The 26,658-nt window shown below is 38.8% G+C and overlaps 1 protein-coding gene across 1 annotated transcript; it reads left to right on the top strand.

Moving 5' to 3' along the window:
- Positions 1 to 359: 359 nt before the first annotated feature.
- On the top strand, positions 360 to 26,042 carry fxyd5 (FXYD domain containing ion transport regulator 5). Its single transcript, XM_053508048.1, has 11 exons — positions 360 to 497; positions 7,539 to 7,587; positions 9,459 to 9,548; positions 10,567 to 10,605; positions 11,250 to 11,312; positions 11,637 to 11,699; positions 13,458 to 13,544; positions 14,135 to 14,161; positions 15,096 to 15,170; positions 22,191 to 22,236; positions 25,370 to 26,042. The coding sequence occupies exons 1-11, from the start codon at positions 468 to 470 to the stop codon at positions 25,392 to 25,394; spliced, it is 594 nt and encodes a 197-aa protein (XP_053364023.1). The 5' UTR covers positions 360 to 467; the 3' UTR covers positions 25,395 to 26,042.
- Positions 26,043 to 26,658: the final 616 nt, after the last annotated feature.

Genomic DNA, 26,658 nt, shown 5'->3' with positions numbered 1-26,658 from the left:
TATTGCAGGGCACACAAGCACACACTCACTTACATGCTAGGGGCAAGTATACTACAGTATATACTGGTGATATATATATTTATGGTTTCTAAAGATTAATGTGTCAAAGTATACAGTATGCTAAATAGATAGGTAGTTGACCTGGTTTAATACAGGAAAAAAAAAGGAAAAAAACCTTCAGAACGAGCTGAACTATGTGTAGAACACATATCCACGTACAATAGTCAGGGTCTCTCATTTACAAACACAGAAACACATTAGCGATGTCAGAGAGAGCGTGTGACATGGGCACTGACTGGTAGGCAAAGGCTAGAGCTGGTGGGCAGAACAGAATGTATGTCATGAATGCAGAAAGAGAGAATATAATAAGCCACGAGGTGACAAAAAGGAAGTAGAAAAAAAGGGTGTGGCCAACCAACGGTTTGCTTTTACAACATTAGGAAGTTGAACGCTGAGACCTAAGACTGATGCATAACATTTTCAGCATGGCAACTAAGGTAAGCTGTTAAAGTTTTTGGTTTTGAGCAGCAAGGAAGCTAATTTCATTCGATCAAGAGTGAATGTGATAAGAATTCTAAGCTAAATGAGCATCATAGCTACAGAGACTGAAACACATGCGGCTCACTGTCTTAAGGTCGTTTCTGCCTGTTTCTAACCATGTGATGATCACAGTGCTAAGAAATGTCGGTTTTGATCCTGTTAGCAATAAAGAAACCTTTTAATGTATTTCATGTCATGGGTAAAATACACAGATCAGTACACATCAATATTCAAATTTATTGAAAAGTGGAATGATTTTTCTGGAAGATAGGCTTAGTCGCATTTAAACAAAAATAATTTTAAAAGAGTAGATTCCAATAGAAAGCTTATTTTGTTTATTTTAATTAATTATACTTTTGATTCTTTTAGTTTATACTATTAAGTCAGGCATGCAGTGGCATATTACATATGATTTTTATTCAGAGTACAATACAAAGTGATTATTTCATCCTCTATAAATTGTTTTCAAAAGAAAGTACTAATGATTATGTTAGCAAGTATTTTTGGACATTTTTGCATCCATAACTGTGGGGACACACATTGTCACCTATGAATTAACTAACATACGATATTATGCCTAAACATTGTATTTTATTAGATACATTTAATTACTTACTCCTTCTGTCAATCGCTCACACATTCGCTATACTACTTGCCCTGTTTAGAGTCACGGAAGGCCTGTACTGTAGCTTTGATCTTTATGCATGAGGTAAAGTACAATCTGGATAGGGTGCCAGTCTATTGCAGGGCACACAAGCACACGCTCACTTACATGCCAGGGGCAATTTGGAAATGACAGTTAGTTGTGGGAGGAAACCAGAGTACCTGGAGGAAACGCATCATACAAAGTGAAGACATGCAACCACAACACACTCGAACCTCGAACCTGGAGTTGTGAGACCACAGTGCTAATTACAGTACTACGCCACCAAGCAAATGAAGCAAACAATCACTGGATATCCAAAGAACCCCATCTGTATAACTACTGTACGTACAGTGTATATGTATATAAACATTTGCTTTGTTTAATAATATTTTATCAATTTATGCAACATACATAGTAGCAGTCATCTAAATGTAGTGTTTGTTATTTTCCTTTCTGTTTGCTGCATGATAATTGCACCTAATCATGCTTGTACTGTCATTTATACTGTTGACTGCCTACTGTCTACAGATGATGCTACTCTATTTTAAAATGCAGGGACAAGGATGAGATGCAGACTGATGGATGACATGTTTTGATAGAGAGAACCATTCTCAGACTGTGACTATTAGACACCTATTTTATTTGTATGAATGTATTTGTTCATAAAACACTTGGATAATTAGGCCATCGCACAGTTAGATTGTAGATGTTAAATGTATAATGTACTTCATGCAGGCAAAGCCTCGGGAGACAGCAACTGCAGTAACAGCAAATGATACAACACTTCGATTAATGGTCTTGTCAACTTTCAAGATCACTTGCATTATCGGCGTGGCTGCTTGCAGCAAAAACTGCTGAGGCTAATTTAATTCATTTTATTTACATAAGACTGTTTAACAAAGGATGTCATGGAAAAGCAGCTTTACAGAAATGCAGTTGTCGGTTTAGATCATTGTGCAAAGCAGAAAATTCAGTGGTGAGGAAAAACTTCAGCGGATGACATGATTAAAGCTGAAGAAGAAGCAGAATCAAAAGTGAACCCACTGTCTTCCAGGTGATATCAAATAGGCTAATAATAATCATTATATAATGATTAGTACAAGGGTAAAGTACTAAGGAACAGGACTGAATGCTTACACCCAACAATAAGGCATGGCACATACAGTATTGGGTTCATTTGTCACTTCAACTCAATACAAAAGTACCATGATGTACAGTATCCTGATGGGAGCGGTCTATTTCAAGACAACTCTACTGCCTCCACAGGGCACATTGGCTCACAAGAAGTGTTTTATTGTCCTACAGCAATGCTAAAGTAGATGGATTGTTATGGCATTAAAATAACAGCGCAGGACTCGAATTGTGAAAGAGTGATACAGGGAGCATGAGGAATCATTTTTACACATGATTTTCATTGCCACTACATTGCATGTCATAGCCGAAGCTAAAGAGGGTCAAAGGAAATTTTTTTGTGTGTAACTTTTGGCAATGCAGTGTACTGTATTTCACTTGTCTTACAACAGATTGCAACTTCTGTTAAAGCTGGCATTGCGCAATGTGGACACATCATACACTATTGCTGCTAGTGTTCTAAATAGACAGGATACACATGGTGATATACAGTATAATGCTTTGTAATACTTCCTCTTCTAAAGCTTTCATTTTGCCTTCATCATGCCTGATTTTAAAATACATTTTGGTAAACTTCAGCATTGTCTAGAGGAACTTGACTGTTTAGTGTGGACACAGTGGGTTTTAATTTTTCCTCCAGTTCCTGTTTAAAAAATTTAAATCATAAACAATGTTCATGTTGTATTTCTTATTGAGGGGCTCGAACCAGATGTCAATCATTTCACTTTGCAACAGACTGGATGAAGCAATCATTTGAGTCAGCATTTAGAATTGTGACAGGGATTAATGCATAGTGAGGTAGCTAGAGGAAATCACTGAGGGTTTGTTCAACAGTTTAGACTATGAAACATAGTAATGGCTTGTGGGTTTTTTTTTATACATGACTATTATAATGAACAAAATTCAGATGATGGAAAAGAAGCAAAAAGCTGACTGAAGAAGATGGAGGAAAGTTTAGACAGCATCATGAGAAAGGGCAGCATGATGGTATAGTGGCTAGCACTGTGGTCTTGCACCTTCAGGGTCAAAGGTTTAATTTCTGGCCTATGTGTGTAGTGTTTGCATGTTCTCCCTATACTTGTTGTGCTTCCTAATTGTCTAACTCGTGTTCCCAAATTGCTCATAATTTGTGTGCTGGCCCTTTAATGTATTGGCACCCTGTCCAGCACGTACCCTGCCTTGCTCCCAAAGTCTTCTGGGATAGGCTCCAGGCCCCCTGTAACCCTGTAAAGTATAAGTGGTATTAAAGAGGAATGGATAAAAATAAAAGGAAGGTACAGCATAAACAAATCCAACACATGTGAATGTGATCCTTACGTTCTTAAGAGGAGCAATTTTTCCCTTAAAAATAAAACTTGCCTGCTATCAAAGAACTTAATAAAAGCAACAAGCTGGTCCTCTAGGCAATGTTTTACTCAAGAAAAGAGATAAAAGGTTGTGAAAGCAATATAATTTAATTTAGTAAGGTGCCCTAAATAGAACAAAGTTGTATATATATATATATATATATATATATATATATATATATATATATATATATATATATATATAAACAAAAAAAATAATCTACAGCTTGCAACATTTTTATTTAGTTATTGCTGCTACATTTCATTGAAAATCCACAAGCCATTGATTCCTGATTTGTAGGCAATTATTTACCCCCCTTATAAAATACTTTTGGTGCTCTCAGTGTTTAATCAGTTTGATCAATTTAACCATCTGTAATCAAAGCAAACCACTGCCAATGCTTGTGGTAGTGCTTCCTATATAGAAAATCATTTCCTGTCCTACTTCTAGTTTATTATTTATTTTCAGATGTTAATTTAGTATTAATTGTATAATTAATAAGTTTCTAAGGAAACACTCCAACAAGGATTTTACAAATTCCAGTATTCCAGATAAGTATAAATAGCAATGAATACAAAAAGAAATGATTCACGGCTGAAAGAGAAATCCAGATAGATGTTAAAAGCTGAAAGCTGCCAAAACACAAGCCAAGCTGATGGAGCAGTTGGGTGATGATAGCTGTTGGTGGCTGGATAAAGCATGGGTATATGCATATACTGTACACTATATGGACAAAAGTATTTGGTCAAATCTGTTAATGATTGAATTCATGTGTTTCAATTAGATCCTTTATCCCCAGTGAAGGGCATCTTATTGCGTCAGCATACAAAACATCTTTGACAATGCTACTCTTTGGCGAAGGCCTCTTTTCTGTTCCAACAAGACTGTGCCCAAGTTCATAAAACAAGGACTATAAAGATATGGTTTTATGAGACTGGCTCGAACAGAGTACTGACCTCAACCCCATTAAGCACCTTTGGAATGACCAATTGTAAGCCAGGCCCTCTCGTCCCACAACAGTGCCTGACCTCATAAATGCTCCACAAAATAAATCTTGTGGACAGCTTTCCAAGAAGTGTGGAGGCTGTTATAGCTGCAAAAGAGAGACCAATTCCATATTGAAGTATATGTATTTGGAGACATGTCATTACAGGTTTGGACAAATAATTTTGTCTGTACAGTGTATGCTCTTGCCTGAGACTATAGCTATTAAATAATCATGCTGATTTTTATAAAATAAATAAGCGAACATGAATAACCACAAAGTTTGTCAGCAAGTCCTGACTACCTAGTAGCTAAAAAGAAAGATGAAGAGTGTGAATAGTGCCTGATGTGTTTTCAACATAATTTAATGCCAGGTTTTGAAAAATAGCAAGAATGTGAAAGTGATTGCTGAAAAAGTAAGTGCTTCATTTATAGCAAGGTGTCAGAACACACAGTGCATCCTAGATTGCTTTGTATGGGGCTGCATACAGTAGCTGTAAAGCAGTCAGAATGCCTTTCTTGACCACTGTACATCACTGAAAGCACCAACAATAGGCATGTGAACATCAGAACTGCTCTATGGCACAATGGAAGAATGCGGCCTGTTCTGATGAATCACTTATTCTTTCAACATCATGGGATTGGGCAAGTTATTTCAAGATGTTGACTTGGCTTTGTCAGGCACATGTATATAGTTATGCTAGGTATGTTACAATATGTCTGTGTGTGTACTAGTAAATCTTTCTATTGTAGAGATTGTCACACATTTCTACATATATTTTTCAATTAAAAAAGCCTGATATCTGGCCTTAAATCTTAAAAGTAATTAGACACAAAACTAGAGAAATTTAAATACCCACAGTTAATTAACATCATTTGCACATGATAAGTAAAGGGAAATTCAAGGGAAGTGTTCACATGCTAATTGTAATTGCTTGTCTTGAATTTGCTGCCTCTGGTGGATAGGAAGTTATACATCATGCCGATGTGTAGGTGAACAAATAAAGAAAACTGAAATACATGTTTAGATAAATTGTACAAATTTTAGTTGCACAAAAATACAAAAGCCATAAAATTAACATTTGCATATTTTAGTGTTTAATAGGACTAAATAATTGATTTAACATATTTTACAATGTTTTTATTCTGATTTTTTTTTTTTTATCACACAGTAGATTTTTTAAAAATTATTTTTAGTATTAATTTTTGTTGTTTAAAATTAATGGAGTATAAATGTAAAAGAGCAAATGTGCATTAACAGTATAATGTTATACTGTACATGTTCCTCTGCACTCTGTAGTCCAATTATGACTGATTTCTAAAATCATATGGCAGCGTGACATTATACAGCCATTATGTCTTAGTTATTTACCCATTAAGAAAACTTATCTGGGAAGTGGAAGTACCAAATCAGCTATAATTGAGCCAAATTAGCAATGACTATTTTCCACCAACACATTTTTTTTTTAGCTTTTACAACCCTATTAGCCTTAGAAAGTTACCAGATTGTATGGCTTACCGCCATACTGTATCCACCGTATCATTATAATGCTAAATTATATTTTATTTTATATTTAGTTTTTTGTTTCCATCTGTGCATGTTTAAAAATAATAAAGCCTAACAAGAAAAGCTGGCAATGGTCAGAAACCTACTGAAACAGCAACAACCTTGCAGATGGGGCATGGACTGGTATACATCCCCAAGTAAATGAGGCTTAACAGGATAGGCAGGGGACTGAGAGCGAGCTAATGTCTGGACAAGATTGGACTGTGGATTTGTGGAAGCTCGCAGATTAGTGGTGGATTCCCATGTGTCAAATGATTTAATGAGAAGCAGTGACATGACAGACTTTTTTAAGCTGCATAAATAAATGTGGAATTATATACAATTTGCAATTGGAAAAAAAAAAGTTTTTATTAAATATTGTCCAATAAAATAGGTAGAGTTAAATATTTTTAGGTCACTCAGTTGTGAATTTGTCAGTTATTGTACTGCAGACATCATGTAAACCGATCAGCCATAACATGAAAATCACCTATTGTAGGTTTTGGGTTTCCCTCATGCCACCTGGGCAGTTTTAACCCCTTGGGGCATGACTTCACAGAACCTCTGGGTGTGTACTTGTAGTGTCTAGTGCCAGGATGTAAGTGACTATTACTTTGGGTGCTGTGGGTTGCGGAGTCGGACCGCCATGGATCGGACTTGTTTGTGGGTGCCTAGTTGGATTGGGATGGGAAGTTTGGAGAGTAGTTCGGCAGCCTTGGACTCTTTGCCACACTTCACCAAAAAGTGTTTCCCCCAAATACTGTATGCAGCAAGCTAAGGTTTATTTTTAAAAATAGGTGCCATAACTGGCAAAGGAAATAAAAAGTAATAAAATAACATAAAATGTGTGGGTTCTTTAGCCTAGCCTAGTATGCATATTTTTGTCTTTAAGTACATACTAGACATGTTATTTTATTGTTAATATATTATAATAGCTGTAAAAAGTTGTTCTCTATTTAACTCAAGCAAATGTCTTAAACAAAGACAATCAATCACTCAAGCAATTATTTTTTTTCATGTTATAGAGAAAGCACAAACTTATCTGTTCTTAAAACCTCAGTTGTAAGAACTTACATTGGAGTTTCCTTCCATCACTTCTTGTTGTGTTACCATAGAAACAAAAACATTAATATTAAGTTGTATTTTGGATTACAGCTTGCATGCTCTATGAACAGTCAATTTTGAGAATACAAACAGCGTTGTTGTATAATTAATAAAAGAGCCAGAAATCCTTTAAAACTTTAATCAGTCATTAAAACGGAGTCTTACGGATTTGTGAAAAGCACACTTAGTTCTGTTAGTGTATGCGTGTTTGCGTGACTGTGGGTGTGCTTTGTTTTACAGAGAGTTTGTGCAGGAAGTGCAATATTACTGGTCCTCTTCTCCTTCAGAGGTGAGTCACCAAAATGCCCCACCTCAGAAATTTCACTCTGTATCTTGACTTGTCGCTCTCTCTTGCTAATTCCTGAGAATGTCTCCCACACATTTAGTTTTCTTTCTTCTTCTTACTTTTACTGTACATAGATCAGAAATGTTGTAATTAAGCAATAATGAATTATACCATTATAATGCTGTTTAATTGAATCAGTAATGCTGAAAGTGCTTGTCAGCACTGCAGACCATACCGGCCTACTTTCTGCAATTGACAGTGTAATTAACGATTATTTAAACACTTGTGAGGTAGAAAGATACATAAAGTTAAACCTTTCAGTGCTGTTACTGCCCATTATCACCACTGGTGTGATGCATCTCATTATATCAGATTGCTTAATCTGAAGTAACTGTTGTATAATTAGCATGTGCTCACTCTCTGCTCAAAAAAGGATATGGGAATTTTAGTAAAAGTGTTGAACCACAGGCTTGTTCACCACAACATTCTTTATTTGACTTCTTTCATTCAAAGAAAAATGCTTTTATAAGGTGGGAACAAAATTTCTACATGACATCACTATTGTGTCCACAGTATTGTACAATTTTCTCTCCTCTGCAAATAGCCAGGATAATTTAAATTTAAATTTAATTTGTCACATACATCGTCATACACAGTATACTATGCAGTGACATTATTGTTTTTTTAACCGCCCATGACCTGAAAATTAAAAAGAACATAGATTATACAAATAAAGATTATAAAATAGGAATATAGTAATAAAAAAAAGAATATAAGAAAATAATAATATAAAAAATAATAAGAAAATAGAATATAAAAAAGAAAATATTCATTTAAAAAATATAAAATATGAAAGAAAAATATAATAATAAAAAATTTACAATATCGAAAGTATAGACAACTTTCAGCTTTGCACATCCAGGGTCTGGGGTCGATTCCTGGCCAAGCTTGATTTCCATCTCTGTGTGCATGTAGTTTGCATGTTCTCTTGTGCTTGGTGGGTTTCCTCCAGCTACTCCGGTTTCCTACCACAGTCCAAAGACTTGCAGATTAAGCTGATTGGCGTTACCAAATTGCCCATAGTGTGTGAATGAGTGTGTGAGTAAGTGTACAGTACTGTATGTGTGTGTGCCCTGCGATGAATTGGCACCCTGTCCAGGGTGTAGCCTGCCTCCTGCCCTAGGCCTCCTGGGATAGGCTCCAGGTCCCCGCGATCCTAAATACTTTCAGCAGTAAAATTTACACTATATACAAGTTATAAAATAGAATCGAAATGGAATTGCTCATGTCCAGTCATGAGCATAACAGCATACAGTAACAGTGTGCAACGCATGTGCAAATGAGTGTTAACTGTGCAAGTGTCCATTAATGTGTAATGTACTGGGTGGTGTAGGATCAGATCAGAGTGTTTAGTCCTGTGTGGTGGTTTGATTAAGAGTCTGTATCCTCAGTGGGAAGAAGCTTCTCCTCAGTCTCTGTGTTTGACCTCATAAGTTTTAAACTTTTTTTTAAAAAGCATTAAGAAGCTTTTTTTTTCTTCTGATGCATTACAGTGGCACACTTATTGATGGTATTATTATTATTATTATTATTATTATTATTATTATTATTGTTGTTGTTGGTGGTATCCTTAAATACATTTATGTGTGTGCACGCATGAACGATCTTTAAATCCATACTCGCCCTTTACCCATTTTCATTAATTGTCATAAAAAATGTAATGTTTTTTTTTTCTTCTTTGTTATTTCTTTTATTTTTGTTGTTGTTGTTGCTAGTAGGCTTCCACCAGCCTTGTGAGATTTAATGCACCTAAAATGCACATTTATGCGCTCATATGTTGAAGCTTCTTATATGTTTATTCCATCATTCCAAAGCATATGCTGGTGGAAATGATTCATTCACGCCGAATGTTCAGTATTCTTCACCACCTTCAGTCACCACAAGGCCGAATTTAAATGAAACAGGTAAACCTTCTCTTTTCTTATTGTTCTATGGCTTAATTTTTTTTTCATTTGTTTCATTAACTTCATTTATATACTAACTTTCTGATTTACTGCACACTTTCCTGTATTAATATAGAATGATATTCAGGGTTAGCATATCACATTCAATGTCAGCCATAACATTACAAAGCAAAATATCATGCTCAGCATTGTGTAGGTTCTGTTTGTGCCACCTGGCCAATTTTGACTCCTTAGGGCATGACTTCACAAGATATACACAAGGGAGTGTGCTGTGGTGTCTGTCATCAGGATTTTGGCAGCAAATCCCTGTGCACTGTGGGTTGCAGGGGTGGGTCCTCTGGGGATCAGACCTGTTTGACTGATGCATCCTATGGCTACTTGATTAAACTGGGATCTGGGGCATTTGGAGATGCTTATAGCCCGTAAGAGGCGGGAGAGGGTGAACTAAGTGTTCTGGTGCCTTTCTACTATGACTACCATTTGCTCCTTTAAGTGACTTGTGCTGTCTTGGCTTGTCTGTGGGATCAGTTGCAAAGCACTAGCCATGTAAATTTATGTTAATAGTCAGACAGGAAAAAAGGCAATTTGATGCAGCATAAAATAAAGTGACACACAAACTTAAAGAATGCATTAACAAATGAGAAAGTGGCAATTTTTGTAAGTAAACAACTATGCTATCAAAAATAAATAACTCCCAATGTTAATTTAAAAGTTAATATGCAATACTCAAATGTATTTATTGTACACCCCATGGATTTTTATTTTTATTATTATACTGCTATAACAACAACATTTTAACGTGACTGCAGAAATATAAAAAAGTTCAATCAGGTCATAGTGTCATTTTGATATTTGAAAGTACATAATCATAATAGAATTATGGTGTTTATTAAATCTAAATATTTATTTAAGTAGCTACTTAAGAAGAATCCCATTCTAAATGACTGACTGAATGTTCTTTATCTGAATAAAATGGAATATGTGCAATAATAAAGATGATCCTTTTGTCCATTTCCAGAAGAGTCAATGACCAATGTCAGTGTCGAAACAACACAAGGTAATGTCATCAGTTCTGTTTTTATGCAGCATTAAAAAAGAATGAATATACACTGGTCAGTCACAGCTCTAACACAACCACAAAGTGATTTAAATAACATTGATTATCAAACTGGCCAGTCTGTTCTGTAAAAGAAAAACTGCAACAAAAAAAAAAGGCAGTGTTGGCTATGAAGGTATCAGATAAAGGTATTAGGGCACACAGTGCACCAGGCATAATTATCAATTTTATTTTAATTCTTATTTGTATTATTATTACAGTATATGTGTGTGTGTGCCTATGTGCACATGTATGTGATTGGGAGATTTTTCAACTCCAAAATTACACTGTTTCCATTCACATTAATTATGATAATGATTTTTCCCCAGCTTTTGTTAGATTCAAAGAATTTAAAATGCTTTGTTATTCAGAGAATTACTTTTAAAAAATCCCATACTGAAATTGCGATACAGCAAAAATGGCGGAAGGTGGTGCATACAGTATGTTTTGGATAATATGATAGAATTTAGCAATGGATGCTCGATTGGCACAATTTTGGGACTGACTTCTCACTGCTTATTGTGAAATATGTCCCACATGTTCTATGTCTTAATAGAATTGAATCTGTGTGCAATAATAAACATGATTCTTTTGCACATTCTCAGAAATGACAACTGACTTGAGCAACCATGAAAGCGAGTTCAATGGTAGTCTGGAAACAACACAAGGTAATGCCATTAGTCCTGTTTTTAATGCAGCATTTAAAAAACTGAATAAACACCAGTCAAACTTCAGTCACAACACTAACATCATCACAAGGTGATTTAAATAACATTAATGATCAATTTCATGCCAGTAAACTCGCAGCAGGATAACGGGAACGCACCCCTAACCTACAATTATGTGTTGACCAAAGACCTGTCTGTCCTGATACAATCATGCAACTGACTTCTCACTGCCTAATGCTGAATGTGTCCAATATTGGTGTTTTATGTCTTAATAAAATTTTATCTGTGTGCAATAATAACGATGATTCTTTTGCACATTCCTAGAGATGACAACTGACTTGGACAACCATGAAAACAAGATCAATGGCAGTATGAATACAACACAAGGTAATGCCTGTTTTTAATGCAGCATTTGCAAATTGAATAAACATCAATCAGTCACATCACTTACACCACCACAAGGTGATTTGAATAAAATTAATTATTCATTTTATATCAGTAAACTGGTAGCGGGATCATGGGCACACAAGGCTCACCTATGTCTGTAGGGACGAAAGTCCAGTCTGTCCTGTCTGATACTATACCACAAAATAGCTAATGAAGCAGAAGGCGTAAAAAGTTAACCCTGGCTATGATGTAAAGGTATCGGAACACTCAGCCACCAAATTCCTTATATCTTAATCTGACCAAGCATCCATTAAATGTTACTGACAAACAAGTTTGAGTGGGAGGTCCCACTTTGCAATCCCCAGCCTCCAATTGGTCTAGAGGTTGTAGGGGAAAATGTTATAGCATATAAAGTAGGTCAACTTTTACATCACCTACAATAATCCAGATGACAGAAGTAAAGGGTGATCTCTCTTTGACCACAGATACAGTACATATCAAGGATTGCACATTGTCTTTGTTTCAATTAAAATGAAAGTAAAGAGAAAAAAATAGTAAACTACTTAGCGTATGGTATTCTTCATAATTGTAAATAAAGGAACACCAAAAGAACAATTTCTTAAAAGTTAATCCACCTTGTGGCTGCAATACAAAAACATTAACCACAGAAATAAGTAAGCAGAAAATCACTTGGAGGTTTACTGTTCTAGAAAAAATAATCAATTAAGGGGCGATGTGATGTGACCTGATGCTATCTTTAACCCTAAAACAGTGTGTTCTTTTATTAATATTTAAAAACATTTTATCAACAGAAATATGATTTTATTTAGTATTAAGTGTTATCATTGCAAAACTAGATAGTAGTAACATGCAGATTTCTAAGCCCTTTGTTTAAAATACTTTTTGTAGCAAACGGCAGCTCTGACTCCTTTTAAACATACTTTTGTCTTGTGATAGTATTTAAAAGTGAAAACTTTCTTTGGTGTCCAAAATCCATTCATTACAATTACAACTGTTAATTAATTAAAGGAGGGTAATTATATAATAATAATAATAATAATAATAATAATAATAATAATAATAATAATAATATTATAAACCTGTAAAAAAAAAGAAATTAACAACATTTGTCATGTAAACCTGACCTAATAAAGTTATTTTTAATAAAAACTGATAATAAAATTATGTTTTTTCATTTAGTGTTTAAAAGGCTATGAGTGCCTCAAGGAAAATAATGTAGGGTGACTGTCATTCTGCAGTGCATACCAAGGGCACTCGTAACTCCAAAACTAATTAGCAGGTAATTAGAAAAGTGTTCAACCCTCATTGCATGTTGAGAGGCTTAAAGATATGTAGGATTTCCGCTAGTTTGCATTATGGCATGCCATTAAACTGAGCGCATACCCTTAGAGAGGCACATTATTGAAATATATAAAAAATCAATTTGAAAGACAGGTCAGAGAGAAAATGAGTGCACCTGAAAATTAATTAGAATTAATTATGGAAGGATCCATATGAGCGCGATAAGAGGACTCCAACTCTCAGGCAAAGTGGTTAACAGCTGGATATCTCTGTGCATTATGAACATTGTTCTCTTTTTTATGGATGAAATTGTTTGCCGCATATGCAAAATATAATGAAATATATATATATATATATATATTATATATATATATATAATATATATATTTTTTTTATTGTATACTCAGCATTAAGCACTTTCTCATGCTTTGTTATTTTACTTTTCTAACATTGCAGCTCCGCTGACCAACAAGTCTAAGATGACCAGCCTCGATTCAAAACACCACAATTCTAACAAACCTAATTTAACGGACAGTGAATGGGGTAAAAAAAATCAAACATAGCCTTCCCTCTCTCTCTCTCTCTCTCTCCCTCTCTCTGGACAGTGTACTGTACATTACTAGCTTCCTGTTTATTGAGCAATGCACTCTGCTAGAGCAGTAGCATGTCCAGTCCCTGGCTATTTCAGGATCAGATAAATAGATTCATAGAAAACTTCATTTCTTAGACAGATGAGTATATATTTCTCATATCCTCTGTTAATCATACAGACACACATGACAAAACTAAACACACACATAGTCATAAGCAGGCACACACAAATCCAAGACAACTTTGATGTCTGTAGTTACTTTTTTAGTTCCGTATCAAAGCTACGAGCATAATTTATTAAATTCATGTCTAAGTCATCAAAAATGCAAGCCAAACTTGGGTCAATAGTATGTCTATTTTATTCTGGATGCAGAATTGTATGTAAAAAGTGATAAAAATAAAAGTACTTTACTCTTTTTTTGTTTTATGTTTAAACATTTAAATACCTCAACTGGGATGAAATATTTGATGTTATTTTAAGTTGGCTGTAATTACAAGTTCTCTAAAGTTGTTCCAATCCTTGTGTGGTATTTTCCCCACAGAAAAACATGATGAGTCCTTCAAATATGGTATAAATGTCTTTTTTATTCATATTTTTAAATATTTCTCCTTACTAGAACCTTCTGTGGCGAACACTGTGCATTAAAAAGCAATTCATGGTTAATATAATATGAATAATTACTTATTACATTAAAAGTAATTAACATAATACTTTTGATATGTGATATCATTTATTTACTTATTCAACTTTTAATTTAATAATTAATTTATTAAAGCCCTCATCACTGAGAGATGGTTGCCCTTTGATGTCACATTATTGGGTACTGCTGTAATGGGAAGATGCATTGCCGAGGACCCCAACCTTCTGGCAACCTACAAACACACTATGGGCAATTGTAGAAATGGCAGTGATTACAATAGAGTGCATGCAATTGGGCTGTGGGGAAGATAAGAATATCTGAAGGACCCACCAAGCACATTGAAACATAGTGAAAAGCAATTAAAAAATTTACACTGTTATTACATATGGCATTACATTTTTTGAATGCTTGATTCCTGTTCTATGTCACAGAATGTTCTTTATGCTTACATACATATACATTTCCATATAGATAATTGTTTTATATATTTTATAAGAAAAAAAAAAAACCCATGAGGGCTATATTTTTTGTGTGGTAATAAAAGTCTTTTAAAATAAAATAAAAAAAAAAAAAAGTAATTAATTAAAAAAAAATAAATAAATAAATTATATATATATATATATATATATATATATATATATATATATATATATATATATATATACTTTTAATAAATGTAAAAGTTATCTTAATGTTAATCGCACAAAACAATATTCAAAAATTTTAATAATATTCAAAGCTCATAATGAATAAAACACTCTCAGTAAATGTTTTGTATGTTGTGTTTAGTAAAAAGTGCACTTGAATTCTTTATGTCATCTAATATAATTATTTATGCTTTTTTGGTTTGTTTTCTTCACAGACTATACCTCTTTAAGGCAGGCAGGGCTGACTATAGCTGCTGTGCTTTTCCTGTTGGGGATCATGGTGATTTCATGTGAGTTTAGTGAGCCGACGATATAAACCTGGAATATAATTGTGACAGTGTATTATAAGACATTAGCAAATTACACTTGTGAACAGGGGCATCATTTACCCTTTTTTTTGCCACTTTTTGTGCACAGATTTGTAAACTCTAACCTTCTAACCCTGAAATCTAGCCACATTTGCATATAGAAATCATCAATAAAACTCCAATATAACACACACAAAGTTCATACAAGGGAAATGGCACCTGCCAAAGAAAGTAAAAAAAAAAAAAAAAACACTGAGAGCAAAAAGGCATGAAGAAATGAAATTATGTCTGCAATTATGTGGCAATAAAATTATACTGCCTCGCCAAAAAACGTTCCACACACTAAAAGTTTGTTTGACCGCCTTTATTTTTTCCTTACTGCATACAGTAGGGAGGCCAATTTATAAATGAAGATTATTCCTAACTTTCCCGAAACCACTCACTTTTACTCACTCATCTTCTATACCGCTTTATCCTGTATTCAGGGTCACGGGGACCTGGAGCCTATTCCAGGAGGCTTAGAGCACGAAGCGGGGTACACCCTGAACAGAGTGCCAATCCATAGCAGGGCACACATACATACACACACTCACAGACATTTATGGAATGCCAATTAGCCTAACCTACATATCTTTGGACTGTGGGAGAAACCCACCAAGCACGGGGATAACATGCAAACTCCATGCACACAGAGATGGAAATCAAGCCTGGCCGGGAATCAAACCTGGACCCTGGAGATGCAAGGCGACAGTGCTAACCACTACACCACCATGCCTAAAACACCATTGATTACCATTATGTATATTAAGGTAGACCAGATTTGACTAAATGAAGAAACCCAAGATTATAGCACTGCCTTCAGTGGCTTGTACTTGTACAATGGCCATCATGCATGCGTGCATCGTTTCAAGTCCGTGCTTCCTGTATTACACTGATGCACCAGTTAGTTGATCTGAAATTGGGTGACCCCCTTATCAGACCACACAGCATTTTTCCATTGTCCACTCTTTATGCTTGCCAGAAAACTGAAGCCTTTTTTTCTGATGAGTCTTACTAACCAGTTTTTTTCTTATGGCCACACAGCTGTTTAGTCCCAGTTCTCATTGCACTGTGCGTCTGCTTTCTATTATATATATATATATATATATATATATATATATATATATATTGTAGCGTTTTTACCGCTAAGCAGAACTTGGAGAGACAAGTGAGCTTCCTGGCTGCCCAATGCAAATGGCTGGGAGTACTTTATTGAGCAACAGCACATTCCACAGTCACTAAACAGACATCTACCCACACACACACACAACCTGGCCGAAGCCACTACCCCAAACACCTTTCCCCAACACGGTGAACACATCATAACCCCTCCCGCAAAGCATGATGGTCGTCTGTCAAACCCCACCCACGCCACACTGCCCCCACCCGAGCTGTGACCGTCCCCGGTCACCATGGCGAACTCAGTCCTGGAGGCGTGACGGTGGCCGGCGCTGGCGTTGTGAACGCCGAAGTCTTTCCGCGGGGGAAGGAGGGGTGCAGCCCCCCTCCCGAGGCGGACCGGCCTCCACAGAGTTCAATGTTTCACTGGCGTTGGGCCGATAGGGAGCGAGACGGTCTCGGTGGAGCACGACCACTCGCGACCACTCGCGACCACTCGCGACCCACTACCGCACCCGGTAGACTACATCGGAGAGCTGGGCAATGACCGTGCAGGGGCCCACCCAGTGAGACATAAGCTTAGGCGAGAGCCCCCTTTTCCTTCCAGGGGAATACACCCACACCTGCTCCCCAGCAGCAAAGTCTCGCCCCTGGCTGTGAGTGTCATACACGCGGCGCCGTTTAACACCGGCGTCCGCCAAGTGTCTACGTGCCAACTCGTGGACACGGAACAGTTTGTCTTTCAGTACAAAAAAATAATCCAACCCCGGCTTCGTGGGTAAATCCACTTGTGGGGGGGACCCAAACACAAGGTCCACGGGCGTGCGCAACTCGCGACCGAACATTAACGCAGCTGGCGTCAGCTGTGAGGACTCCTGCACTGCTGTGCGATAAGCCCAAAGCACGAGAGGCAAATGTTCATCCCAATCCTTTTGACGGTCGCTGGTAAGCACGAAGAGTTGGGTGGTGAGCGTGCGATTGAAGCGTTCCACGAGGCCGTCACTCTGCGGATGAAGGGGCGTGGTGCGGGTCTTTTTCACCCCGAGGCGCTCGCACACCGCCGCAAACACCTCCACCTCGAAGTTACGCCCCTGATCGCTGTGCAACTGCTCCGGGGCGCCGAATCGGCAGAACACCTCATCCACCAGCACTCGAGCCGTGGTGGAAGCGCTCTGGTCAGGGACAGCAAACGCCTCCGGCCACTTGGTGAAATAATCCATGGCCACCAGCACATACCGGTTCCCGCGATCGGAGATAGGAAACGGCCCAAGAATGTCCACGCCCATACGCTTCATAGGTGCCCCCACCCGAAAGTCTTGCAGGGGTGCCAGCGAGCGCTGGGTAGGTCCCTTCTTTGCCGTGCAGATGTCGCATCTGTGCACAAAGAGTTCACTATCCGTGTGGCAGCCCGGCCAGTAGAAGCGAGCGCGCAACCGCCGCAGCGTTTTAGTGACTCCGAAGTGTCCCGCACCCGCATGCCCGTGTACCATTCCCAACACTCGTGACCGCAGATTTTGCGGCACCAGCAGCTGAAAAGATTCGCCAGCGCCACACGGTCGTTCCCAGTGACGGTAGAGTAAACCTCCCCGCAACACTAGTCGGTTGAACTGCGAGTGGAGAGCTTTTTCCTCGGGCCCCAGGTGAGCAACTGCGGCATAATCCGGTCTCTGGCCCGCGTTAACCCACCCCAGCACCCGCTGCAGCGCCGGATCCTTCTCCTGCTCGGCAGTTAGCTGATCACAGTCCATCTGGAGCACAGGCGAAACGGCGATGGTTTACGTGATGCGATAACTCGGCTGCACACCGGATCGGACGGCTGATTACCGACGGGGGCTCCGGAGGACTGCGCAGGGAGAACATTGGGCTTCACGGGGGTCAGAGAGTGTTCGATGTCGCGATCACCCACGCGCTCCTCCACCCGCTCGCAGTGCCGACAACGCTCTTTGCTGCACGGCCGGCGGGATAAAGCATCGGCGTTGGCATGCAGTTTTCCCGCTCGGTGCTGAACGGTAAAATGGTAGTCCTGCAACCGCTCGAGCCATCGTGCTAACTGCCCCTCGGCCTCTTTAAAACTAAGCAGCCACATCAGCGAAGTGTGATCGGTTCGCAGCAGGAAGGATTGCCCGTATAAATACGGCCTAAAATGTTTCAGGGCCGCGACGACCGCTAGCAGCTCGCGCCGGGTGACACAGTAGTTTCTCTCCGGTCCTGACAACGCACGGCTGAAGTAAGCTATAGCATGCTCTTTACCCTCGGAAACCTGAGACAGGACGGCCCCCAGCCCTACATCGCTTGCGTCCGTGTCGAGGATAAACATACGAGATGTATCAGGATATCCGAGAACGGGCGACGTGACCAAAGCTTTCCGTAACCGAGTAAAAGTACGCGCGTGCACCCTGTCCCAGCGAAACGGCTGATTCTTTCTTGTGAGCCCGTGCAGCGGACTGGCGATCGTGGCAAAATCCTTCACAAACCGGCGATAGTAAGAGGCTAACCCGAGAAAGGTGCGCAGTTGTGACACATTTAGCGGTTCAGGCCAATTCTGCACTGCCGCAATTTTTGCTGGATCGGTGGCAATACCTCTAGCACTAATTACGTGTCCTAGAAAACCCGTCTCCCGCCGCAACAGCTGGCACTTTTTGGGGTTGAGCCGCAAATTCGCCCGCCGGATAGCCGAAAATACTTCACGCAAGTTAGCTAGCGCGACCTCAAACTCCTTGCCGTGCACCAATAAATCGTCCAGGTAAACGACACAACGGTTGCGAGGAATATCCGTCAACACTTTCTCCATCAACCGTTCGAACGTCGCTGGCGCGTTACAGAGGCCGAACGGCATGCGCCGAAATTGCCATAGCCCTTGGCCGATCGAGAACGCGGTTTTTGGTCGTGCTTTCGGGGCGAGCTCTACTTGCCAATACCCGCTACGCAAATCCAACGAGCTAAACCACGACGAGCTCGCAATGTGCTCCAGCGCGTCATCTATCCGCGGTAACGGATAAGAATCTTTACGCGTTACCTCGTTTAACCGCCGGTAGTCCACACAAAACCGCCACGATTCGTCCTTTTTACGCACGAGCACAACGGGTGAAGACCACGGTCCGGACGCTGGCTCTATGACGCCCGAGTCGGCCATCTCGCGCAGCTTCTGCTCGGCGATAGCTCGTTTAGCTAGTGGGAGGCATCTCGGATGTAGCCGAACAGGCGCTGCATTACCCGTATCAATCGTGTGCTGCACCAGATTGGTATGTGTGCACTCGCACTCATCTACCGCGAAAATATCCGCGAACTCGTGCAAAAGGGACTTCACGGTGTCGGCCTGTGACTGGCTAAGCCCTACACTGCTACGCTGCATTAGCTCGGCCATTATCCTAGCTCAGTCGGCTACCGGATGTTTACATGGCGCGTCCACCGGAAGTTCCGCCCCCCCTGGTGCGTGCTTCTAACCCGTCCGGCTGCGCTTTGGGCACTAGCAACCTGGCTAACCCGAACTTACCGCGCAGAGTTCCGTCCACGAGATTCAGTACCGCACCCCACCTTTACAAAATGTCTAAACCCAAGATACAATCATCCTCGATGTCTGCCACAAAGAACGGATGGGAAAGAATGATTGCACCTACTTGTATTAGCACCGTGCGACAGGCCCGTATCTTCAAATAACTTCCCGATACGGTGCGAATGCTCAAAGCCGGGTCCGGCAGCATACAACCGCGCTCGCCTTGTGAAGTCCACACAAAACCGCCTTGTGAAGCTGGTGCCGCCAACAGGATGTGCTCGCGAAGCCGCGACGGCCGAATTCCCCGCAGGAACGCACGCCGTGCTAGCTCTTCCTGCTGGACGGGCCCGAATTCCGGGTAGCCCCGGCGTGCGAGAGATCTCAGGTCCATGGCGAACGCCCCTAGTGGCTCGGAGGCGCTCCGCACACGGGTTGCCAGCACCTCGCACGCGGCCTCGTTACGGTCATTCGCGCCGAACCGGAAGTGTAGCGACTCCCGCAACTTCGCCCAGTCCTTCCGCTCATCCGGCCGGAGGTCTTCCAACGCCCGGAGAGCTTCGCCCTCCAGCGAGAGGGCCACCCGGACGGCTGTTTCCGCCGGGGACCAGCCCGCGAAGTCAGCGACTAGCTCCACCTGGGCGGTGAATGCGTGGGGCTCGACAGCGCCGTTGTAGGACGGCAGGTGCAGCTGTAGGTCGCCTCGCCGGCTGACGGCACACGGAGCTGTAGCTTGCTCTGGGGTGCGCTCTAAGCCGTTACTCTCCATCCCACTTCTGACACCAAATGTAGCGTTTTTACCGCTAAGCAGAACTTGGAGAGACAAGTGAGCTTCCTGGCTGCCCAATGCAAATGGCTGGGAGTACTTTATTGAGCAACAGCACATTCCACAGTCACTAAACAGACATCTACCCACACACACACACAACCTGGCCGAAGCCACTACCCCAAACACCTTTCCCCAACACGGTGAACACATCATAACCCCTCCCGCAAAGCATGATGGTCGTCTGTCAAACCCCACCCACGCCACAATATGTTATTATGATGCAACTTTACCAAGCATTTAAGTGATCTCCAATTACAGTCATTCGTTATTATGTTTTGACCACATTTATTCCCTAAGGCTTAGTACCTTCTTTTCAGGTTTTAATAATGTGTTGGGGCAGTTCTTTTCTTTCAGCATTTTCAGTTGTTTTCTTTGCTGGATTTTCCTGGAAATACTTTACTGAATTTTTTTTTTTTTTGCCAGGCAGTGTATTTAATAATATATAATAATTATAAATTCTTAACAATATTCAGTGATTGATTTTATTTACATTTGTTATTTATATTATTTAATTAATACTATTGCTCATTTGTAAACAATAGCAAAACAAAAAGTCCCCCTCAACCAGATAAATCTATTTCTATCACACTTGATAAATGAGGTCTCTCTCTCTCTCTCTCTCTCTCTCTCTCTCTTTCTTTTTGTAAAGGCTTTTTTTGTGAAACATTTATTTACCCATTTCAAAAGAAGTCTTGTTATGTTTAGAAGTATCAGTTATTTTGGGAAGAAGTAAAACATTTTGCATTGAAAAATAATCCATTTTTAGATGGTAACAGTGACTCTGCATTACATGGGGCTGCGGCACATTGCCCTGTACCAGATTACTTTTCAATGAAAACACAGCCTCAAGTGTTTTATTCCATTATTAGCATTTTAGTGTTATAAATCGATAATCTTTTAACAACCTAAAATAAAAACAAATAACTAAATTAATAAAGAAAATGAATATGTCTGTCATTATAGCAAAGTTAATGCTAGAGATCTCCTAAGTGGGACAACAGAAAAGTGTTGTCTCTGTCATTTGGAGATAGAGAGTAGATGTAATTCAAGACAGCGACATTGCCTGTGTTGTCTGTGTGTGAGTGACAGAATTAGTTTCTTCTGTCAATCACAGGGACAATTAGCTAATCGTGGGCATTTGTGCGCTCCTGTATGCAGAATAGAACAGTTGGTGCTTTGCTCTGAGTGTGTTCAGAAGATGCACAGGCTCAGATGAAGCATGTGTTAGCCTTTACCCTTTCCAGATGGTAGCTATTCTGTTATAAAGAAGAGCTAGTGAGTGGGAAATTGGCAAATGATCAAATTAGAGAGAAAAGGTGGCTTGAATAGAAAGGTTGTGTTTTTATATAAAAAAAAGAAATCTGACTTAAGTAAATTAGCTAACTTTGCCTCACAAATTAGGTGTATAGGCCAAAAGTGATGCAAAATTAATATATGAATACTTGTGGAATGTTTGCTGTTATTTCTACCACAATATTTTAATATTCTGCCTATTTCTTCCATTTTTTTTATTTCTTAAACCAAGGTGGCAAAATCAGATGTAGCCGCCGTTGTCAAATGAGCAAAGGAAGGTAAGTGTGACCATGTGTGTGAGCATATTTTATCGTATATTATTGTGGGAAACAAATGGCCCTACATGCAAGGAATGTTTGACAGTTTTGAAGAAAACTGGCTGGTGGTCCTCATGAGAATTTTTTAAGACTGTGTGTTATTCTAAAGTCAGACTAATCTAAATTTTAAGTAATTGTAGTGATTAAAGTCTCCACTAGGCTCCAGTCTTTTCTATCGAATGTTGCAGCATTCAAGGAACTACTGAACCAGTCAAGAAACAGAGTTTGTTATATATCAGCATGTAGAAATACTGTTAACAAAAAAATAGACAAAGCGGACAAGAATAAAATAAAATAAGTGAACATGACATTTTTATTCAGAAAGACTGGACTGGGATGTCACTGTGTTGCTCATATGGCACTTTTTTTTCAAACCTCTTCAGGATTGGCTATGACCATGGAAGGTCCATGCCACAGACAACATTAGGTTCATACTACATTCTTCTATTGCTTAATATGTTTGTGGCATGAATGTAGCAGGTTATTAGCCTATGCCTACGACATGTTCAAAGAATTTGTTATAAATATTGGATATGATTTATTAAAATGGTTTGTCAAATTTAGAAAGAAAAAGTGACAACAAGCTGGTCAATGTAAGAGACTGCTACCAATAAAGACCCTAAGTAAAAGTGCTAACAATGGTAACCATTGTTCGCACTGATCTTGATTTCTATCTGATTTACAGAAATTCTGCATACAAATCCTTTTGTCCTCCAGCTGTTCATGCAATATTTTTTTTAACAAAGGACACGCGTGAACACTGCCAGTAAAATATAATTATAGTAGTAATAAATGAATGAATGACAATATTATTACAACACTATATAAATATATATATATATATATATATATATATATATATATATATATATATGTGTGTGTGTGTGTGTGTGTGTGTGTGTGTGTGTGTGTGTGTGTGTGTGTTTAAGTTGTATTAGGGATACTCTATGTTTTTGTGATTTTGCTACTGATTTACAAAATTTTACATCTCTTATTCAAATTTGTAAAAGTTTATGACATGAGTCATAACCCATCTTTTATGTTTAGCTGGTTATTTTTGTCAATTAGACTGATTATAGTAAAAATAGAAATTCTATAATGTGACTTGGGAGATAACGTGATTGCTATATAGCTTAAAAGTCAGTGAACAAGCCTTTCTTTGAGAACATTATGTCTCTGTCTGAATCTTAGTGATATTTATGACACTAAACCACAGCTTTTCAGAGCAGTTAAATATAATTAAAAATCTATGTTGACAGTTTACCAGTGTTCACAATATGTCAAGTTGACACAGGCAGCCATGACAGGAGCATATCAGGCCATCCAAGTAAAAAGAACCAATTATGTAATTTGAACAGTGTGAGGCAGAGATAATAATATGTTCTACAACCTTTTCACAGAGTTTGAGCGATTGAAAAGGTGTTAAAAAACCAAATCAGCATTTATCATTGTAGTAATGTGAATGCTGCTCTGTCCTTTCTGTGCTGCAGGGTACCTGCTAAACTACATTATACGGTCACTTGCATAATTCCCGAATCTGCCTCCACTATTAAGTTGTGAACAAATAATTGCTATACTTTGGGCTATTATAAATACTAAAAATTCTTTCATGAGGTACCTGGGGGTTTCCCTCTGTGAAAACATCAACTGAAACATTGACTGGAAACATATACTATCATACTGTATCACATGTCACCTAATATGTAGTCTATTTGTTACAAATCCTACTTAAGTATATACAACCCTGTATTTTGTTGGCGGAAACCAACTCAGATTTTGCACTTAAGTGAACTGATAGATTCATAAGCAGCACTTTGTGTCACCAATACATGTCAGAACAAATTCTACTAAAACATCACCTTATTTGAGAATCCATAATGAATTACTGATTAGATCATTGAGTCATAATGGTATGTTTTATTTAATTAGATTCCAGCTTCCTCCAAAATGTCGTAATTCCTTATATTTTTTGCCAGGAGTTGTACTTTGTCAGGTTTAAGAAACTATACATATCCACTATGCAACCAAAAGTGTATGAACACCTAAACATTGCACCCATGTTCTTCTCCCAAATTCTATATGCTATAGCTTTATCATTTTTCTTTACTAGAAGAGTTAGCTAGTGTAGGGGCTAGAATCTGTTCCAGCATGACAATGCTTCTTTGAACAAAGCATTTTCCATGAAGACATGCTTTATCATGGCGGGTGTCAAGAAATTCAAGTTTACTGCACAGTCCCCAACTCCTCCCAACACCTTTAGGATGAACTGGACCTCAGCTCTCCTCTTCCACCCAGTGAGCTCAAAACCTGACCTCACTAATGCTAAATGACCTCACTAAATCCTGTCAGACATGCTCCAAGGTCTAGTGGAACACCTTCCCGAACTTTTACCAGAAAGAGGGTACTAAATCTGGAATGAGAGGTTCAACAAAAACATATTGATGTGATTGGTCATGTGTTCACATACTTTTGTCCATGTAGTGTACTGTATTACATTTTAGGAAAATCTTTTTCAGAAGTTTTCAGAATCATAGAAGAACCATGTGAATTTGTGAGAATACATTTGCTAGGCTCAGAGCCGGATTAGGATCCTGAAAGGCCCTAGGGCATTTCAAGTCAGATGATCGCCCAACACTTCATAACCTTTTACCATACAATTCAAGATCGCAGATATTCTAGCCTAGAGGGGTATCTTTCCTGCCTTTCTCCTTGCAAAATCATTTACTAGTGCATCAAAGTTGATGTTTTTAACAAGTTATGAATCTAAAGGTGGTGTGACCTGAATGTTTCTAAGGTCGCTGGCAGTCCAAGGCTCAGCTGGTTTGGTCCATAATACAGCACTTCCTAAGCTATAAAATAAATATGTAATTATTTTCAAACCAGATTTCATATTCTTTAATACAGTAAATCAAAAGTATTACAATTTAACACTCTGTTAGGAGAAAGATTGTAAATAAAATATACACCAGCACAGTTTTAAAAATTAAGCTAATTTTGTGCAAACATTTCTCTGTTTATGGAAAATAGCCTTAAAATTCAGTTAATGTTTGTTTTCATGGGTGTAACCTGTATGGTGTTTTTCTTTTATTTCCAGATCATATGACTTGACCAGAATGTAAATCAGACCAAAAAAGCCAAGCAGCAGAATGGAACACCCATCCAGTCAGACCTGTGTGTGTGTGTTTGTGTGTGTTTGCGTGTGTGTGTGTGTGTGTGTGTGTGTGTGTGTGTGTGTGCATACCTGTATGTGTGTGGGTGTGTTTTTTTTTTTTTTTTTTTATAATAATAATGATAATAATAATATGATACGATGGAGAGGTTTTCCCCAGTGCTCAAGCTTTTCCGTGTGTACCTATGCATATATTTGTATATTTGCACAAAGTAAACACGACCTCCTTGTTTGTAACAAAAGAAGTGGAGAGGAATAAGGACATGTCCTGTCCTGTCATGCTGTACCAAAGGGCATCTCCCTTCCAGACAAACCACACACACCTCTGACTAACACATCTGACACACATCTCTAAATGTCTGACTCTGACTGCTCCCTGTTTTCACACTTTTTTTTACACTGCTCCATGACTGTGTTGCCTTCCATAACACACTGACTTTATTTCATTTAATAGAATGGAGAGATAGGAATGGGTAAAAGGGGGCTATTGTAGCTCAAAAGTGCCATCAAGAGGCCTAAAATCAGTTTGAGCACAAAACCAACAATTTTGAAGTGTAGAAGAAGGAAATAAAGCTATTTTCTATGGATGAGGTCATAAGTTGTTCCTTGTGTCTTGAATCACATGACTGGTCTCTCAAGCTTATTAAAGACTTGTCAATACTTGTTTAGTTATTCTGTGCCTTAAGTCAGAGCTCACAGAAAAGAAGAGTATTTTTAACAGGTTACGAAACTTCACCGGGGCACAAAGGACAACTGTAAACAATGGAAAACAGGAACATGCTGACGGCAGACAACAGCTATCATTGTGGTAATCTTAGTCCTGGAATATTTCCATGACTAAAAAAGAAAACACGTTGAAAAGGTACAAACATGTCCAAAACACACTGCTAACTTGTTCGGAGGCTTGAAATCATGCCTGCATTTAAGCAATTGTTTGTGATTGAGATCTTTCTCTTGATCCAGAAAAGTACAAATAAGGGCTAAATGAGGATTAAAGGGAAAAAAAAAGTACATCATGAGAACAATATTTTCTGACAAAACAAATCTTCAAATCCACTTATATTCTAAAGACACACACACACACACACACACACACACAGTCAAATGGTTGGACACACCAATTCTTTCAAATACTGGATTTTTTTTTTCAAAACTATCAAATTACACACATGGCTTTAAGTAATTAATTAGCATATTTTTACAGTACTGTGCAA

Source organism: Clarias gariepinus, chromosome 11 (genome assembly GCF_024256425.1).
Source record: "Clarias gariepinus isolate MV-2021 ecotype Netherlands chromosome 11, CGAR_prim_01v2, whole genome shotgun sequence".
NCBI lineage: Eukaryota > Metazoa > Chordata > Actinopteri > Siluriformes > Clariidae > Clarias > Clarias gariepinus.
The sequence above is the reverse complement of the archived record's forward strand: the minus strand, read 5'-3'. Positions and strand labels throughout refer to the sequence as shown.